The sequence below is a fragment of the Staurois parvus genome, unplaced genomic scaffold (assembly GCF_062004578.1).
Source record: "Staurois parvus isolate SC_StPar_1 unplaced genomic scaffold, SC_StPar_1.0 ptg000001l, whole genome shotgun sequence".
Taxonomy (NCBI): domain Eukaryota; kingdom Metazoa; phylum Chordata; class Amphibia; order Anura; family Ranidae; genus Staurois; species Staurois parvus.
In genome coordinates, this window is record NW_028317797.1 from 2646409 (window position 1) to 2667883 (window position 21475).

At 38.1% G+C, this 21475-nt stretch overlaps 1 protein-coding gene across 2 annotated transcripts in view; it reads left to right on the top strand.

The window, feature by feature from the left end:
• MEIS1 (Meis homeobox 1) overlaps positions 1–21475 on the top strand; it is a 193318-nt gene that overhangs the window by 8888 nt on the left and 162955 nt on the right. For both annotated transcript variants that reach the window (XM_089675382.1, XM_089676087.1), the window contains exon 6: positions 2475–2621. In XM_089675382.1, the coding sequence (XP_089531508.1) occupies positions 2475–2621 (147 nt within the window). The remainder of the gene's footprint in view (positions 1–2474; positions 2622–21475) is intronic.

Consider the following 21475-nt stretch of genomic DNA (forward strand, 5'->3'; position numbering starts at 1 on the left):
TTCTGTGTAATTAGTGTCAAGACCAATCACGGAATCCATTGCTCTTCTCAGTTTAATTGCGATTTCAGCTACTAGAACCAGGATCACAAACAGCCCAGGCCTCGTGTTCCTTTTAATACCTTCCTCTGGCTTTTGCGCATTCTGTGCTGTCTCCAGCCATTTATCCGCATTTGAAGGCAGCCAAACATTTCGGAGCGCTAGATGGGGGTTTTCGAGACATAAAAAATAAAATAAAGCTTAAAAAGTGGAGGGGTGAGATTCAGGATGTTGCTGCGAGTTTTTTTTTTTTCCAGAGACAAAGCAAAGCTGGTTTTATCAGCTTCTCCACTCTGGGACTATTCCTGAATGCTGAAGGGAGAAGGATGATAATGTGATTTTACTAGCTGTTTTGCATTTGAGCAATAAAGGGTATTGCAGTTTGATGCCAGCCATAAAAGTTGTATGCGAAGCTTGGAGACTTTTTTTTTTCGTTTTATTTATTCAGTTTCTGTTCGGGTTTAAATATTAAAGCACTGTAAAGCTCCTGAATCCAATGCTTTAGATTTCTTTTTTTTTTTCAAAGATTCTCTTTTGCTTATTTACTTCTGCTGTTAGGTTTAGGATGTATCCTTGTAGTATCATTTTAAGGCTTAAAGAGCCCATTGCTGTCAGCATTGCCGGGGATGTGCCAGTGTGCTCTTCACATATATTTCTTTAGGCTGCATTCTTATACTATTGTTTTTAGGCTTCCGTCTTAAAGAGCCCATCACTGTCAACAAAGCTGAGTATTGGACTAGGTGCTTATTATATATTGTATCCTTGCAGAATTATTTAGGCTTCTGTCTTAAAGAGATCACTGCTAGCATAGTCAATGTGCTTGTTATATATATATATATACATTACTGTATCCTTGCAGAATCATCTTAAGGCTTCTCTTTTATAGAGATTGACACTGTTAGCATAGCCAAGCATTTTCCAATGTATATATATGTATATATATATAATCCATGTATAATTATGGTTTTTTTCTATAGTCAGGATACATAGCCTAGCAGCATTTGCTAAAGTGTGTGTGTGTATATATATATGTATATACATAATATTATATAATAATTCTCTTTAAAGAGCTCATCACTGTTAGCATAGCCAAACGTGCAAATGTATCTCTCTATACATTTATATTATGTTTTATATATATATAATCCCTGTATATAATTCCATTTTTTTTTCTATAGCTAGGATGTGCAGCCTAACATTTGTCAATGTGTGCAATGTGTGTGTGTGTGTGTGTATATATATATATATATATATATATATATATATATATATATATATATATTCTTCTCTTTTAAAGAGCTCATCACTGTTAGCATAGCCAACCATGTGCAAATCTCTTTCTCCAGATTTTATATATATATATATATATATATATATATATAATCCTTGTATACGATATTTTTTTCTATATCTAGGGTGCATAGCCCAACATTTGTCAGTGTGTGTGTATATAGATATATCTATATCTTTATATATATATATACTGCACCCTTGCAGAGAGGATTTAAGGCTTCTGTACTAAAGAGCCAATCACTATACTATGTTACTATAGCCAAACATTTGCCAGTATATACGTATCTATACCTCTATCTATCTATCTATCTATCTATCTATCTATCTATCTATCTATCTATCCTGCATTCTTGCAGAACCATGTATATATATATATATATATATATATATATATATATATATATATATATATATATATATATATACTCATCCTTGTATAGTTACAATTTGTTATATATTTAGGATGCATCCTTGTAGTAATAAATTCTCTTTTAAAGAGGCCATTGCTGTTAGCATAGCCAAATATTTTGTCTATATGTGTGTGTGTGAGATTCTGGTTTCACGTTAAGGTTTCGGTTGATAAGGTTGCCCATTGATGTATAAATGTAGATTGCACCCTAAAACCCTTCTAATATCATTTTAAGGCTGTAGGTCTTAAAGAGCCCATCACTGTCATCCTAGCCAAGTATTTGCTGTTTTCTTTTTTCTCTGCCCCCCCCCCCCCTTCCCCTCCCCCTCCATAGCCTTGAGCTGCCCCTCCACGGCCCCTGTGATGATATAACTAGATGAAATTAAATAGTTTACTTTAAATGTCACCCATGCAGGTCAGCTCTCTCGTGGTCACAGCCCCGGGAGCAGATGAATTTAACACGGGTGTTGAATTTGTTGTAGCTTGTGAATCATCTTGTCAGTGTCAATTTTCCAGGATATCTCTATTTTAGCTGAAAAAAAAGGAAAAAGGGGGGAAAGTTATTGGGGTCTCCTGGGGATGGTGGCAGGGTGTTGTCGGACTGGCCGGCCCCGACCCGTCCAGTTTGCTGCTGTCACTTGTCCCGATCTCGGGGTGGTTATGATCTCATCTGCCGGCTTTTACTGTTTATTTATTTTGCCTCTTTTTCTGTTTGTGTCTCTGTCGGCTGGAGCAGGTACACGAACTCTGCGACAATTTCTGCCATCGGTATATTAGCTGTTTGAAAGGGAAGATGCCCATAGACCTGGTGATAGAGGACAGGGAAGGGGGATCCAAGTCGGACAGCGAAGACATGACCAGATCGGCCACCCTCACAGACCAGGTAAGCCGATCGGCAGATCTCGATCGTTTATGGTTTCTTTTGTATTTCTTTTGGGTCATGTGATGAGTGTTGGTGAATAGCGGCTTCCAACAGGCCGGCTTTGGGATTCGAACTGGCAGCTGTGAATAAGCCCCAACCGGCCAACGTGTCCTGATTGATGTGGGCGAATGCTCAGCGTGTCTGATGTGCGGTGCGGACAGTCATTGGAGCCTGGCTGGGCTCGATAGCCAATCAGAAGCGAAGCTCTGAGCGCAGAGCGGCCGAGTGCGGGGTGCGGGGCGCAATGCGGAGCGGTCCGCGGTTCTCCGGACCCGGCGCTGTGTGTAGGGACCGACATGAAGGCCGGGTTGTGCGCTTCATTAGCCGCCTTGGCCGGGCTCATTCAGAGCTCAGTGTACATTGTACACAAAGCGCCCCTTCCCTCCCCGCCGGGGGTCCCGTGTCCGGCCGGGACAGTGATGGCATTCTGGCCTGTGTACTCTATGGAGGGAGCTGAGGGGACCGGCCCCGGAGGACAGTATGGGGGGCCCTAGGGGACTCCTCAAAGAGACAAGGGGGAGGGGAGGGGGGCTCATTTCACACTCAGATCCTAACCTGCTGGGTGGGTGGTTATGGCTCTCTATCAGGATTACATTGTATATAAAAACAAATACTGGCCATACTGGGGTTAATGTACAAAATCACTTTACAAGAGAAATCCCCCTTAGATTAGTGAATGAGTGTGGGGGAGATTTACCAAATCTGGTGCATCCAAACCAATCAGCTTCCAGGTTTTATTGAACAAGCTGATGCTGCAAATTGATTGGCTACCATGCACAGCTGTACCAGATTTTACACTCTACAGTTTTTAGTAAATCTCCCCTTTGCTGGTTTCTTTTATCCAATAGTGTAAGCAAAAATTCCCCCCCTTTTATTTTCCCACACATGATTGGATATTCTCTGTAAAGTATATTTCTACCTGGTCATTAGTCTAAGGCAAAGTGAAAATGCTCTATTCTATTAGCAAATTAATATTGTTATTATTATTGTTATTATTGTTTTTCCTGTAGAACCAACAATTTACTCAGTGCTTTATATACTCTACATTCTTATCAGATCAGCCTCATTGCATCTTGTCAGCCCGTAGGCCCACCACATATGTTACAATCTGACCAAACAACTAACTTTAGATCTACCAAAACTATGTAATATGGGGACCTACCTAGACTACCCAATCCATTTTTATACAATCAGGCAGGGTGATGTACTTCATAGTTGTTGGTGGATCTAAAGTAGGAGTCTCCAAATGTTCTAAACAAAGGGCTAGTGTTCTGTTCTTCAGGCTTGGGGGGATGGTCTGTCAGAGCAGAACATGCCCTGGTGTCAATGGGAGTAAACAGCACCAGTGTCAGCAGAAGGAGTAGTGCTCCATCATAGGTATTAGTGGGAGGAATAGTGTTCCATCGTTGGTATGGGGGGGGGGGGGGATAATGCCCTGTCATTGGTGTCAGTGGGATAAATTGTGACCCATTGTTGGTGTCAGTGGGAGGAATTGTGCCCCATTGTTGGTGTCATTGGGAGCAATAGTGCCTCATTGTTGATTGTTGTTGTCAGTGGGAGGAATTGTGCCTGATTGTTGGTGTTGCTGGCAGTAATATGTCCTCATTGTTGGTGTCAGTGGGAGGAATTGTGCCCCGTTATTGGTGTCATTGGGAGTAATAGTGCCTCATTGTTGCTGTCAGTGGGAGGAATTGTGCCCTATTGTTGGTGCCATTTGGAGTACTGGTGCCTTTTTGTTGGTGTTGGTGGCAGGAATTGTACCCCATTGTTGTCAGTGGGAGGAATTGTACCGCATTGTTGGTGTCAGTGGGAGTAATAGTGCCTCATTGTTGGTGTTAGTGAGAGGAATTGTGCCCCATTGTTGGTGTCAGTGAGAGGAGTAGTGCCCCATTGTTGGTGTCAGTGAGAGGAGTAGTGCCCCATTGTTGGTGTCAGTGAGAGGAGTAGTGCCCCATTGTTGGTGTCAGTGGGAGGAATAGTGCCCCATTGTTGGTGTCATTGGGAGGAATTGTGCCTTATTGTTGGTGTCAGTGGGAGGAATAGTGCCCCAAGGGCTGGTTATAGGCAGGCAAAGGACCTCATCCGCCCCCCCCCCCCCCCACGCAGCAATTTGGAGACCACTGATCTAAAGCAATCCAAACATGTATGATGCACCTTAAGATGTGGCGACTGCATTGGTTTTCTTTTAACAGGCTTCTACTTTAATTTTGATCTGTGATCCTGCCAGTAATACACTTCCTGCCCGTGATAATGCTCACACATTACACTGTGTCTAGGAAGGAGTAATGTTCTCATCCTAGGTTGCTTTCCTGATATATACTACCTTCTTTATCTTTGTTTCAAAGGAGGGAGATGTTTTGTAGTTCACAGATCACTGGGAAAGCTGGTGACATTGTTTTAGATATCACTCCAGTGCACAGGAGGTAATAGGGATGCCTGATTTCTAGTAGGATCAACAAGTGTTTGTTTTGTACTTTTTGAAAATATTCTTAGCCTGAAAACTGAAAACTAATGAAACCACCACAGTGGAGGACTCACAAGCTGCAATATATAACATTTTTGTAGGTTGAGATATGCTTTAACGCAGTGTATATATGTATATATATATATATATATATATATACACACATATATAGCAACAAGGCCTTGATTAGGAACATTTTATAAAGATTTTAAGGAATCTTTAGCCTATATCCTATACATAGGAATATATATATATATATATATATATATATATATATAGTTATACACACAGTTTTTTGGGTTTTGTTCCTGTCATGAAGACACAAGAGGAAGTAAGAGGAAACTCATTATTCCTTCTTAGACAGTTGGCACTGGAAAAGGTACCTCTCCTCTTCTGTTCTAGTGACAGTTGTAACATTTTGGATTTCATATCTCCTTCTATGAAAGTCACAAAGTCCATGCTTCTGCAGTTGGGAACACAGAGAGCAATAAAAAGCTTCTAACCCTTCCCTACTTAATACGTAAAAAAGAATGGCTTGTTTTTTGTGTGAAACAATGAATATTTATATTTTAGTATTTTAGAATATAAGGCAATGAATGACAAGAGTTTATACTGGTTTTAAGATACCGATAATGGGGGTGATTTAATTAAAGGAAAAAAATACAATCCCAGCTAAAAACAGCCAGTTTGGTCAGGCTAAAACATATAAGTAAAGATTAGATTTGGAACTGTTATTCAGATAATTTAGAATGGACAACAAAGGGGAGATTTACTAAGACTGGAGAGTGAAAAATATGGTGCAGCTCTGCATAGAAACCAATCAGCTTCCAGGATTTAGTCCTCATGCACACTGGACATTTTTACAGTGGCTGGTTTTGGTTTTTGGGCATTTTTTGCTACAGCCATTAAACTCCCCAGCATGTTATCCTATTGGTCCATGCACACATAGGCTTTAATCAGCATTTTTTGGCAGGGGAAAAAACCGCCTAGAACTAGTGGGTTTCTAGAGGAGTTTTTTAGCTGTAAAACGTTCTAACACTGAAAAACACAGTAAAACGTGTCAAACCAGCATTTGTGGGCATTTATTTGAGCAAAAATAGTATTTTTTTTGGTGCAAAAAATGCTAAAAAAGGCAAACGCGGCTAAATGCTAATGCTAAAAACTGCTGAAAAACTTGCGTTTTTAATGCGACTTTACACAGCTAATGCCCAGTGTACATGGAGCCTTAATGTCCAAGCATCAGAACAAGCTGAAGTTAGAAGCTGATTGGTTACCATGCACAGCTGCACCAGTTTTAGTCAATCTCCCACTATGTATCTTTTTGTTAAACTGAAGATTGTTTTAATACCCCAGATTAACAAATGCATGTTGAATCCAAGCAACCAATCAGGTTAGTGGGATATTTAGAAATGTTGGATTTCCAACAAACTTGATTGGCTGCCTGAAATAAACACACATTTGGTGGTCTGGTAACTGTTTGGTAAGTGAACCAATAAGAAGTGAAAAAAATTGTGTGAATATTGAATTTATTTATCTAGTCATACGAAAAGCATCTGAGGATATATACAGTAATCAGGAGGGGTTTTTTAGTGATTGGATAAATGCAGTGAATACTCACACAAGTACCTGAAATAAAATATATAAATTTATTTTTATTGAGGATCCTCAACTTCTTTAGTGAATGAGCCCCATTGTGTTATCTATTGGCTGTACTGTTTGAGTTTTACAACAGGGGTAGGCGACCTCGGCAGTCCAGCTGTTGTGAAATGACAAGTCCCCGGAGACATTGCAAGACTGACAAACACAGGCATGACTTTAAGTCTTCATGCACACTGGACATTTTTACAGCTGCTGGTTTTGGCTTTTGGCATTTTTTTTCTACAGTCAGTAAACACCCCAGCATGTTATCCTATGTGTCCATGCACACATAGACTGTAATCAGCATTTTTTGGCAGTAAAAAACCCAGATCTAGTGGGTTTCTAGAAGAGGTTTTTTAGCTGTAATAATGCTCTAATGCTGAAAAACACAGAAAAATGTGGAAAAACTCTGCAAACTGGCATTTTTGGACTTTTTTTGAGAAAAACAAAAAAATTGTTTTTGTTAAAAAAACGCTAAAAATCACAAACGTGCAAAAACGCTAATGCAAAAACGCTAAATAACGCTGAAAAACTCAGGTTTTTAATATGACTTTACACAGCTAACTTTACCAGCGTGCATGGAGCTTAGAGGCAGAGGCATGATGGGATTTGTAGTTTTACCACCATTGAAGTGCTGAGGTTATCCTTTATCGAGTTCTAGATAAGAGATCCCAGACTGTTATTTTAATGGCTACTTTCGATAATAATAGACAGGCTGAGTTTCTTGGTTACTATTTGCTGTGATAATGGGGAGTATGATAAAGACGAGAAACATGTTAAATGTTTGGAGCATATTGAAGAAATATGAGTTAATATGGCGTCTTACTGAGTTCTGGCAATTGCTTTCATAATGCTGTTGTTATATCTAAACTTGTATCGGAGGATAAAGTGGTTACCTAATAGGCAAAGTTCTGTCCTGAATCATTGATATCGGTTGTGTGACTTCTGTTAATATCAAGCATGGTAATGTAAGAACATAGATTAATATTATTATTATTATACAGGATTTATATAGTGCCAACAGTTTGCTCAGTACTTTACAATATATCGGGAGATGATTCAGCAACAATACAGTTCAATACAAGAGGGTTAGGAGGGCCTGATCCTGGGAGCTTACAATCTAAGAGATAGATGTACTCTGTTTACTGTAGGAGCCTAACTTGCTTTAAAAGAGTTAAATGTGCATCTTCTATTGACAACCATCGCTTTGCTTGCATTGTTTTTAACTTTTTATTTTAAAGTACTCATGAATTGCTGCTGCCTGAAATGTTGTATATGTGTGCTGATCAGTTATTGACGTTTGCTGGAAAGATTGTTACAATGTTATTGCAGATTTGCCACAAATGTTCAGAGATGTTACTAGTTTAGTTCAACAAAATCTGGTGCCATGTCAGTCATAGTTTAAAAATAGGCCTGATTAATGTGTTGCAGATAGCATTTAGGGTGTAATCAGAAAGGCTCCTGGGAATTCCATGTTGGCTACACAATGCACAGCCAGACACAACGCTTTCATCCCTTTTAGGTAAATTGTGTTGAAGCAACTTAAATCCCAGTACTCCAGGCTAGTCTAGGTACCATAGAGTTAACTGGTTTATATCGACTTTGACTTGTGGTGTGATCAGATGCTTCTCATAGATCACAAGGTCGTTTTATCAAGATACCGATTCCCGACCATGCTGTGGAAATACTTGAAAAAGTTTTGAAGAAGTATGTCTTACGGAAAAATAGAAAACCGAGTCATTGTGTTCTGCATGCCCACTGCAACACTTACACAAATATATGAATAAATATGAATCGATCTGAGACGTCTGTTTTTAATTATTGTTCCTGAGATAAGTTCAAGTCTTTTTTGTCCCCGGCATATGTAAAGAGGTGATGCGTAGCATTGATCAGGCCTTGTTCACGTCACACTCACACATACAGCTTTGTATCCTAGGGAACCCATAGTGAAACATAGGTCGTGGCTGCTGAGTTCAAAATTGCAATCCAACAAGTCTAGCTAGAAATTGAGTTTCTTAAAGCTCTGGAGTGCTGGGCACATAAAGCTATTTGAGCAAATTACAAGAATAGCTCAGGGGCACAAATGAAATCAGCGCTTTAATTGCCTCCAAAATGAAGATTTATACCCCATTTTCCCAAGAAATCATTATTTTCTTGAGAAACGACCCACCAAGCATAAGCATAACATATTTTAAACATCAATTAGAAAATTCAACTGATTTTGAAAATTTGCAGTTTAAAGAATTTGCTATATTTATTTTTTTTTTTGGCCTAAGAATATCTGACTTCCAACAAGTCAATGATATAAGTACATAGGATGGTTAGCTTTACCATGGCTTTAGCTTGTCAACATTGCACGATATATATTTCTTGTATGTCTTTGCTGCCTTACTATATAGCTTAGTGATGGGCTAGCCATCCTAATGCTTCTAAACGCATAATTTTAACCCAATGCATCACATTATGTAAAGCAGTTTGTAACAATGTAACTTTAAATGAATTGTTCCATTAATAACAAATCCACTGCTATATGTTTGCATTCTAGTGGAGGTTTCAGAGAATTTAATATGATTAAGGAAAAAGATATTAATGGTGTACAAATTGCAATTAATCAAACCAACCTATCAGAATGAATCTTTTGATATGAGTGCAGCAAACAGAAACTGATTGGTTGTTATGGGTTACTGTACTTTACAAATCACGTTTGCACCCCTTTTTTTCAGATTACGCCAGTTAGGGGTCCATTTAATAAGGTAGTGGAAAGAGCAGTGATGTGCTTTTACCTGTAATTACAAATCAGATTTTAGATTTTTTACCTTCAGCAAATAAAAATCTAAAATCTGATTTGTAATTACAGGTATAAGCACATCACTGCTCCTTCCACTACCTTATTAAATGGGCCCCTAACTGGCGTAGTCCAGAAGAATGAAAGATGAGAGTTTATTGGTTGCCATGGATTAATGCATTTTGCCTATAAGTCTTCTTGTTATATTAACGTTAATATGATTTATTTTAATTTTACAATCCTAGACGGGTCAATGCTGATTGTAGTTTTTTGTAGTCTGGGGAAATCGGGAAGTTTATCATTTCATTATCCTACAATTGTTTGAAAATGTATAGTGTACAGAAACAGGGACGCTTTGAAGTGAGTAGGAACAAGATAACCACAGCAGTAGCCCTACCCATGAAAAAAGTTTGCTGTAGACTTAGAAGAAAAAAAAATTAAACTTAGCATTTTCTTGTGAATGTTGTAGATCCAGTTCTAACTTTTCTGTTGTCTGCTCGCTGAAAAACACAGATACCCTTCAGGTGTTTTCTGACCTAGAGTGGTTAGTTGCCTGTTTAACTTGTTTTGTTGCAACGTATGGCGCGGAGGTGCAGGACTTTTAGCAGCTCCAGAGTCTGTTCTTCATCGCGGTAATCTAGTGTTTCCTGTCCAGCAGCTGACCTCACAGTTCAGAGCCCTTACCTCAGGAGGAGCTCTAGGACTAGGTTTCATGACTTTTCTTTTTTTTTTTTTTTTGTTGCGTAGGTCTTGTTTTGTACAATATGTTGTAACATGTTGCAGCTAAGTTTGTCGAAATTTCCACAAGACTTGTAGGCAAATCGGTGGTCAGTAGACATTTGCCAGCCAAAGAGAAAACAGCCATTTTGTTTACTGACTCAACTATATTAAGAATATTGATGCACATACAGCTGGTTCTTAGGATACAATGAAATGCTGGCTTAGACAAAAGCGCATGTCAATGTTTATGAATATACAACGTTAATGGGAATCTGTTGAAAAGGTAGGGAGCTGTTTTTGGAGGTGCAAGCTCCAGGTCTGTGAACGGATCCTTCCTTTTATTACTTTGTGAGTCAGTGACCCGGAATGAGCATAGTAACAGTATGAGACTTAACACATGGTGTGCACATGCTTGTTCTAGGTCAATGACTCACCAAGTAGTGAAGCCAGCATTAGGGTGATAGCCTTGGAGGATGTACCTTCCAAAAACAAGTCATCAATGGCAACTCTATATTCCTGTCCTGACAGATTCTTTTTTTGATGGGAACCTTTGAGTTGTGCAGTCTCTGGGCTGCTCTGTTTGTAGTTAAAAAAAGCAAGTTTTTCGCACCAGAGTGTCACGTTGTGATGGCAGAAAGTTTGGAATTAAAGTGACTTTACTTCTTTGTCATTCAACTGAAAAGCCAAGGGTTTCATTTGTGTTTTAACTGCAACAATTGAGTACTGTCCATGATACTTTTTTATTCGCACTATCATCCAAGCTTTCACAATATACCCCCTTCTTCTTTCTTCTTCTTCTTTTTCTTCTTCTTCTTCTTCTTATTATACAGGATTTATATAGCGCCAACAGTTTGCTCAGCGCTTTACAATATAACGGGACACAATACAGCAACAATACAGTTCAATACAAGAGGGTTAGGAGGGCCCTGCTCCTTGGAGCTTACAATCTTTTCTTTTATTTCTGTTTCTTCTTCTGTTGTAAGTGCACTAATACGGCTACAATCAAGCCTGTTTCAACTGATAAATTATATTGCTTTAATACTGCAGCAAGGGTTAAAAAAAAATAAGATTTCTAAAATGGAGAATAGACTTCACCTACAACCTTCTTGCCTTTTTTGCTCATTGCCTGTTTTTTTAGCATGTTGACTATCTTTCATAGGAACATCTCATTTATGGTAATGAATTTTTATAGATGAGGGCTTTGACAACCAGCTGTCTGTTCCAAAGAAGTCCAGACTTTGCAGGAGCGTAGCCGGGTTATTAGAAACAATAAGGAATCAGAAGAGCATCACATTCCAGACAACCTTTTTTTTTTTTTTAGCTTTATTTAGCTTAAATTTGATTTATAGGATTTTTAAAAATGCCCTTGTAGTGGGGCCCTCTGCACTGCAAGGGTTAACTGCCTGTTAAATCTGGGGCTAGAGGAAGTAGCTGTAATACTTTGCCATTTTCTTCACTCCAGCAAGCTTCCTGAACTTTCCCCTTCTCTCCAACACTTCGGATTGTGGGCGAACCCATGACATCCTCATGTACAATACAGGAATATTGGCCCTGCTTTGTACATGATGATGTCATGATGAGTACAACCCCCTTTCAAAGCCACAAAGAGAAGAGGCTTTGGGGGACCAATCACACAGTGTGGTTGAAGAATAAGGTAATTACTGTATTATTCCTCTTCACCTAGACTCAACAAGCATGCAACCCTTTCGGTGCAGCGAACTCCACCACAAGTTTTTTTTTTTTTTTAGATCCCAGATTTTAGATTTAAATTGCACTCTGATTTGCATTTCCATCTTTCTTGGAGTTAGCACCGGTTCACACCAGTGCAACTTCAGGTACTACATGCGATTTACAAATTTCACCTTAAGTCGCATCTAATGTATTTCTATAGCACTGTGCGATTTGAAGTAGTGGGATTTCAAAAATAGTTCCTGCACTGCTTTTTTCTGATTTAATTGCGGCTTGCATCTTCTGTTAAATGAAGTCGCAAGGAAATCAGAGATACAAATAGCACTGATCTGCAGCTTTGAAATTGCGCTACTTCAAGTGAAGTAGCACGATTTCAAAGTCGCATTAAATGTGAACCAGGGCTTATAGTGGTTGATTTACTAAAACTGGAGAGTGCAAAATCTGGTGCAAAAATATGGCTATGCACAAACTTTAAATTATGTGCTTGTATTTCGTGTGAAATTAATGAATATTTATATTGTAATATTTTAGAATAAAAGGCAATGTATGGGAAGAATTTATACTGGTTTTAAGTTACTGATAATGGGGGGGGGGGGTGATTTAATTAAAGAAAACAAACAAAAATCCCAGCTAAAATCAGCCAGTCAGGTCAGGCTAAAACATATAAGTAAAGGTTAGATTTGTGGTTCAAATAAATTAGAATGGATGCCAAAGGGGAGATTTACTAAGACTGGAGAGTGCAAAATCTGGTGCAACTCTGTATGGAAACCAATCAGCTTCCAGGATTTAATGTCCAAGCGTCAGAACAAGCTGTAGTTAGAAGCCGATTGGCTGCCACGCACAGCTGCACCAGACTTTGCACTCTCCAGTTTTAGTAACTCAAACCCACAGTATTACATTTAGAATCTGCTTCATTTGCTTCATCAATGTTTTTGTTTTTTTTTTTTGTTTTTTTTTAGCCCTAATAATATAACTGCGGTATGTATTAATTAGTATAACTAGATTTGTAAGCTCCAAATAACTATTAGCACTATATGATATACAGTCATGGCCGAAATTGTTGGCACCCTTGATATTTCTCCAGGAAATCATGTATTTCTCACGAAACGTATTGCATTAACACATGTTTTGCTATACACATGTTTATTCCCTTTGTGTGTATTGGGACAAAACAAAAAAAGGGAGGAAAGAAAGCAAATTCGACATAATGTCACACAAACCTCCAAAAATGGGCTGGACAAAAGTATTGGCACCCTTTCACAACTGCGGATAAATAAGAATGTTACAAGCATGTGATGCTCCTGTAAACTCACCTGGGGCAAGTAACAGGTGTGGGCAATATAGAAATCACACCTGAAAGCAGATAAAAAGGAGAGACGTACACTTAACCTTTGCATTGTGTGTCTGTCTGTGCCACACTAAGCATGGACAACAGAAAGAGGAGACGAGAACTGTCTGAGGACCTGAGAACCAAAATTGTGGCAAAATATCAACAATCTCAAGGTTACAAGTCCATCTCCAGAGAACTAGATTTGCCTTTGTCCACAGTGCGCAACATTATCAAGAAGTTTGCAACCCATGGCACTGTAGCTAATCTCCCTGGTCGTGGACGGATGAGGAAAATTGATGAAAGATTGCAACGCAGAATAGTCCGGATGGTGGATAAGCAGCCCCAAACATGTTCCAAAGACATTCAAGCTGTCCTGCAGGCTCAGGGAGCATCAGTGTCAGCGCGAACTATCCGTCGACATTTAAATGAAATGAAACGCTATGGCAGGAGACCCAGGAGGACCCCACTGCTGACACAGAGACATAAAAAAGCAAGACTACAGTTTGCCAAAATGTACTTGAGTAAGCCAAAAGCCTTCTGGGAAAACGTCTTGTGGACAGATGAGACCAAGATAGAGCTTTTCGGTAAAGCACATCATTCTACTGTTTACCGAAAACGGAATGAGGCCTACAAAGAACAAAACACAGTACCTACGGTAAAATATGGTGGAGGTTCAATGATGTTTTGGGGTTGTTTTGCTGCCTCTGGCACTGGGTGCCTTGACTGTGTGCAAGGCATCATGAAATCTGAGGATTACCAAAGGATTTTGGGTCGCACTGTAGGGCCCAGTGTCAGAAAGCTGGGTTTGCGTCCAAGATCCTGGGTCTTCCAGCAGGACAATGACCCCAAACATACGTCAAAAAGCACTCAGAAATGGATGGCAAAGAAGCGCTGGAGAGTTCTGAAGTGGCCAGCAATGAGCCCAGATCTAAATCCCATTGAACACCTGTGGAGAGATCTTAAAATTGCTGTTGGGAAAAGGTGTCCTTCCAATAAGAGAGACCTGGAGCTGTTTGCAAAGGAAGAGTGGTCCAAAATTCCGGGTGAGAGGTGTCAGAAGCTTATTGATGGTTATAGGAAGCGACTGATTTCAGTTATGTTTTCCAAAGGGTGTGCAACCAAATATTAAGTTAAGGGTGCCAATACTTTTGTCCAGCCCATTTTTGGGGTTTTGTGTGACATTATGTCATATTTGCTTTTCTGCCTCTGTTTTATATTTGTTCCAATACATACAAAGGGAATAAACATGTGTATAGCAAAACATGTGTTAATGCAATACCTTTTTTGTGTGAAATACTTGATTTTCAGGAAAAATATCAAGGGTGCCAACAATTTCGGCCATGACTGTATATCGGTTCGTGGTGTTGTGCTGATTTAAGGCAAATCTTTCACAGTGGCAGCAAGATCACAGTGCTGTAGAACTGACTGAGATACCACAGAAATGACTTCTACTTTCTGAATTCATGCTGTTATTGCCAAGTAATCAGCAGTGAAAAATCAGTACCTTTTTTTAAACCCCAAACACTTCTAAAGAAAGCTATAAAGAACGTAGAGCTGAAGCTCTTAGCACTGTGTCTGTAGTGCATTTTCTATTACATTTTACCTTTTTTTAAAATGAACACTAAAAACCTAGGCAAAACATGTGGCTTTATCTAATTAGTAAACTGCTGCTTGTTCTTGCACTCTTTTCATTAGTGGTAGATTATATTTAATTGTTTGTGGTACACAAAAGATTCATGTATTTGTAGAGAATTGGACATCAGAGTGAAGCAAGTATGTATTTGTTTTTTGCTCTCCATTATTACATGATACACAGTTGGTTTTGTGAATTGATAAAATATGAGTCCTGCTTGTTTTAAAATTGTAGTTTGTTCCCATTGCGTGGTTGTTGTGTCACAGAATACACACAGACTAGGAGCAGCAAGAAAAATACACGCAGTGGATGGTGCCGCATGTCAAATATGCAATAACTTATTTACCGTTCAGGCCCACACAATGAGGTGCAAAGCAAAAAGTTTGCTACACCACCACACTTCTACTTATGCATCCCAATTATTAAGTGAGAATGAAAAATAAAAGCATCCATCTCTGATCTATAGGGCAGTTTGATTAGTTTTCCCACTTTCAAGGTTTTTCATATGTCTCTGTGAAAATTCCAAAACAGATCAAGTTTCTTTAGCCCTCTGGCAACAGAGGAGTTAATTTGTCTTTTTCTTGGGTTACAGATGCAAAGAGCAAAACTTATTGCACATTTAAAATACTAAAGGTACATCACAGTAACAGTAACATAAATAAACTGGCAAACTATGGCAGCGATGGGTAGGATTGTGCTGATTTGACTGAATTTACCTAAATTCATTTTGGAGACTATTGTGGGGAGTTTTATTATGTTGGAGCTGCAGGAAAAAAAAAAACATAAAAACATATCAGCAAAAAAAAAAAAACATTTCATTTTCTTCATATTTTTCTGGCAGACTGTGTATTCAGGTCACACGTTTTTGCCTAGAGAACAATAATTGTGTCCCATTCTGCTCTGCAGCTCTCTCCCATTTCTTAGCACTTTCAATGTACTTAGTACAAAAGTAACATACAGTCCCAGGAAAAAGCATAAATACATAACTGCAGATGTTGTCACTTACATAAGGGATTCTAATCTCAAGTTTAACATATTTATTATTTTTTTATTTTAAAACTTTGATCCTACTCTTATTTTGGACTACCTATGCCAGAGGTGTCCAACCTTTTGCCTTTCTTGGGCCTCTTTGGAAGAAGAGGAATTGTCTTGGGCCACACATAAAATACACTAACAAAAGAATAGCTGATGAGCAGAAAAAGTCAGGCAGGACACAAGTTAATGATCACTGATATAAATAATGTACCTATTTGAGTAATAAAACTTTTTTTTAAAATATTTTTATTGTAATAGTAAAAAGGGGCAACATAAAACTAGTGTGATATTAGACGCTGTTTTTGATAAATAACACATAAATTTCAGATTCGATGGATGTAGTAGAATTTCTCAATCAATTCTCAAGATGCTCATCAGATATTTTGGTTCTAATTTTGGCGTTTGTGTGCTTCATCCTTGAAAAAAGTTGCTCACAAATATAGGTATCACCGAAAACTGATGACATGAATAAGGTATGATTGTGAAGAGTGGGAGATTTTTCTTTGGGAGGATAAAACTTATAAAAATCCAGTAAAGAGACACTCAAATTTTAATTTGTCTGCCTGTGTTCGCTAAGTGTAAACACATTTTTACAAAACATTTTTTACTAAAAAAAAATCAACATTTTTAAGTAAGTTTACGATTTTGTGTTGGGCCACATTTATAGCCATCTTGGGCCACATGTGGCCCATGGGTCGTGGGTTGGACAAGCCTGATATAAGACTTTGATCCTATACTTGTTTGGTCTACATACACCTTTAAGGCTTTATTACGTCTATTATACCTTACTTTTTATATATTGGAAGCCTTAAATGGAATTTTCTGCCTATATTAACATTAATGAACACCGATTCTAATTGTTTAATATTCATTTACAAAATGAAAAGTCCATGTAAATATGAGTCAGACAAAAAAGAAATATTATACAATAGGTTTATTTTAATGTGTTATTTAATTAGATTTCTTGTAGTTTCAAGAAAGTAAAGAAACTGCAAAATACTTTCAGCCTTTTTCTTGGTCCTTATCATAAATATACCCAATTCTTTTAAGAGCCGTATGTTCCCACGGTGGAAAACAGTAAAGTTAGTTACAGTTTATAGATGACAGTGAAAGATAGATGATGGGAGATACGGTGTATACACAGCAAGTGCAGCAAATACATACAACTCCAAAAATAAACTTTCATTTGCACAAAGAAAGTTTTCTGAACATAAAATCTGATATTACTATAGAATACAATTATTTATAGTTTGTATAATCAAGTAGTAAATAAATAGAGCAATTCACTAAAACACTAGTGGCAGCTTCATATTGGTGTTTTGTAGGAACAAGGAGGTCATTTAAAGTGAATCTGTCACATGCGTCTGTACAGTGTTATCCAACAGATTAAAATATTGCAGAGATTGATTTGTTTTTAAAGCCATGCTCCCATTGCTAAGTAATCAACTTTGAAAAATCAGCAGTTTTGGAGTCTTCTGTTTACATCTCTTCACACTAATGCAGTAAGTGCCATAGAGAAATAAACTCATCAAACTGCTCTGTGCTTAGACTGCAGGTAATTATTCAAAATGTCTGCCTCCAGAATGACAGGTTCCCTTTAATGAAGGAGGTTGGTTTTACACTCTTAGCAATTTTCACTTCGAAGAATTAGATCTGTTAATGGAAAATCGTACAGTGTTTAGTAAATGATTGCTTAACTTGTGAATAATCAATTTTGCAGCTTAATATTTCTGAACAATTAAATATTAAAAAGAAGCTTGTTTGACAAATGTGAATATTCACAAAGTCTGTGCAAATCATCATATAATTGCCAAACCTGTGCCTAGTCTAAATACAAAAGCATTTCTAGAGAAAAAAAAATAAAACAGGCAGCCAGCCAAATTCCTATAGGAACTAGCAGGAAAATGCTCAAAATGAACATGCAATTCAGATTTCCATAAAAAAAAAAAAAAAAAAGATTATTTAACATTATTTAACTGGAGTGTCAAGGAAACGGATGATAGACAGAAAACTGATAACAGATTTTAGTAACGTCTACTGTGTATTTATGAGTACTTCCTAGCAGCTTTCTTGACTCTGAAAGCCATAAATGAACGTACTAAAAACTGTGTTACCATAGAGAATCATGATCATTTCAGAGTAGTTTTAAGAACTGACAGAAAGATATATTGTTTTGTTTCTAAGGGTTATGCCATAGTTTACTGGTCTCAAGGTATTACACAGGTATGTGTTTTTAGAAGGTATGCATTAAAATATAGATGTTTTTCCTGCGCCATATCCTGCGCATTTTAAACGCGTTTCCTTTGCGTTTTTGCACCCTTTGGCTGCCAGCTTGATTTTCCAGTTCATTTGTCACTTGTTTCCACAAGCTTCTGTTAACCTCCCTAGCGGTAATCCCGAGTGTAGCTTGGGTTAAAATGTCTATACCAAAAGCGGTAACCCCGAGCTACACTCGGGCTTACCATGCAGCGCTGTATAGGGATTCCCTGCAGAGCTTACCTTGTCCTTCGCTCCCGCGGTGTGTCCCCTGCAGCGTCCCCGGCCATCTCCGGCAGATGCCGGCATCCGGCTCCTGTGTTCCGGTCCCTGTGACGTCGGGACGTACGGGCGGCGGCGGGAAATTTGAAAATTTAAAAAAAATTCATTTTTTTTCAAAACGATTTTACATAGTAAAACATTGCTGTTTCAACCCATTTCACATACATTTTGTCCCTAGTGCTCTGTCCTGTCCCCTGTCTGCATTTTGAATGTTCTTTCTGCCTGGAAACTTAGAAAAGTCCACGGCGTCCAAAAAGTGTCCCTTTAGGTCAAAAGCGGGTTTAGATCAGCTAGAGAACAGCGATAGTAAATCAGAACCACTTGCAGAATTGAGTGATAATGATTTGTGGGGAAATTCCTCATCAGACACTGAAAACGATTTTGCGACTTTGCTCAGCAATGTGCGAACTATATTTCAAATTTCAGTGTTTTTGGTTTGATTATATTGTTGAATTAAATGTAATATTATTATATTATTATTTTTTATGATTATTTATTAAATTATAATTTATGATTTTGTGTTTCAAATTTTATCATACCCGGGATGTTTAATAGACTCTTGTTCGGACAGATTTCAGTGAGTTATTCCTAAATATTACAGACCTACAATAAAAAAACTACATATTTCCATGCAGAATAATGGTACCGCTTTCAGCACCAAAAATCTGAAATAATCAGACCGCCGAGGAGGTTAAACAGATCTCCTACCTACACAGAATCAGGTCTAGTCCCTTGGGAAAAATGTTCGCAGCAAAGCAATATATATTTAAAATGTTCTGTTTTTTTTTCATGTGTGCTCTTATCACATAAAAGAACATTGGACTTATTTTTAGTAACATTACTGTACAGTCATATACATAAAAAAAAAGACACAGGTACTCCAGCAGTGTGTACGTACCCTCCACCCATTTAGTTGTATAACTACATTTCATAACTCCTTAAAGGGAAAAGCAGATCTTCAACAGGAAAAAAAAACAAAACAAAAAAAAAAAGCGAATGAAAACATATGCTATGAACAGCTATCACCGGATTGCAAAATATGTCCAGAATGTAGACCGAGGGAGTCTCGCTGACTATGGTCTTATCTTTCTAAAGTGGGTATGTTACCTCTCATTTTTTCTTTTAATCTTAACAGACAGATAATCAGATTCCCTGTTTTATTTCCCAATAAAGTGAAGAAGAAATCCTGTTACACTATACTTTTCCCTAGATTCTAGTTATACTATACTTTTCTCTAGATTTCATTGTCCCGTTAAAAAACAAAAAAATAGCTGCTATGACCTCTACGTAGGCCAGAGATTGTCATTTGCAGTAATTGGGCAGTACATGGGCTACTATCACAAAGAAAAAGAAAACATCAGTTGGGCTGGTGGCATAGATGTTTCAGCATGCTGGAAATTCTCTGTTATGTATACATAAGAGTGTCGTAAAAAGTAGTACTTGAAAAAAAGTCTGGTTCAAGAGAAGAGTAGAGCTTGTTGGCACCAAGACTGGTCATACATGCCATACTTTTTGATGGATATTAAATTGACTGCATCATCTAGATAGGCTCTCACACTAAAAAGCTATTGTTAAATCTATTCCTTTCTGAACAGATTGCACAGTTTATAATGTGTATGACCAAGCCTAAGCGATTTTTTATTTTTGAAGAGTGGACATATGTGGCATGTTCCCACTTCTGTGCTTGAAAAACAAATGCAGCTTTAATGTCTATGAAAAGCAGAACGCCATCCACAGATATGTATACAAATTTAAAAGAAAGGGAAAAGGGTACCTCTTGTTAAGATGTGTTAAATGCTCAGCTTAGTTCTGTTTACAGTAGAATCCATTCATTTGTCCCCTGCTGGATAGTACAACCAGTGCTGTACCTCCAGCGCTGATGCTATGAGAACTGAGGCCCTCATACAGTGAAATGATCCTGTTATTTACCACATTTTTCCCATCTTCTTGTTAATTCACAGAATGTATATACACAGTGTTCTATGAATGGACAAGAGAAGAGGAATGGCAGATAAATGATAAGATACTTTCACTGAATGAGAGCCGCAGCTCTTGTCCATTCACCTCGATGATCGTATTTGGTCCATGTATTCTGTGAATTCAAAACAAGTAATTCTGAGAATGGACAAAGGCAGAGAGAAAGAAGGGTAAATGACAGGATCACTTCACTTTATAAGGACCACAGCACTCATAGCTGCAATGATGGAAATACAGAATATATTATCAGGGGCGTACAGAACAATGGATTCTAAAGTCAAGACCAAGCTGACTTTTTAAAGTATATGTATTCAAAGTATATGTAAAACAACCCATTCAGTTTAAAATAGAAATGAAAGACAAAACATTTGTGTGTTGATAAAAAATGGAACATTTTCCCCCCATTTTTATAAGTGATCACATACCCTCTGTTCTCAGCTGCATAGGAGCTGGGGGAGGAGAAACAGCAGAGCACTGAACTTCCTAGTGAATGGCCATGCGGGGGGATGGGGGAGGGGGAGGCAGAACAAGTCTGATCATTAGAGGAGAGCACACAGGGTTCCCAGAACAGCTAGATAACTGACCACACTGTGCTCTTGTGCCTAGTGTGGTCAGTTTTTGATAGGAAAGCAATGGGACTGATAGGAACACCAGGTATTTTACCCAAAGGAAGCAATACAAAGAGAGCAGGATACTTTTTCATACAAGTGCATGGTACAGCAGGCACATATCAGGAATATGAAATGTTGGTTTTACATTTTCTTTAACACACCTCACCTAACATTTTATGTGTATTGCATGCATGTGATCGCCACAGGGAAGGGAATTTTGATTGGAGCGTCATGCATTAAAACACATGTACAGTGCGTTTATAAAGATTGGGATAAATTACTGGCTTTATGACCTTTTTTCTATTAAGTTCATATTTCCCAGGTGGAATCCCTAGGTGCCATTCATCCCTATAGAAGAAGTAATGTTGTGCCAAAGATGCAGCAAACAATATTTA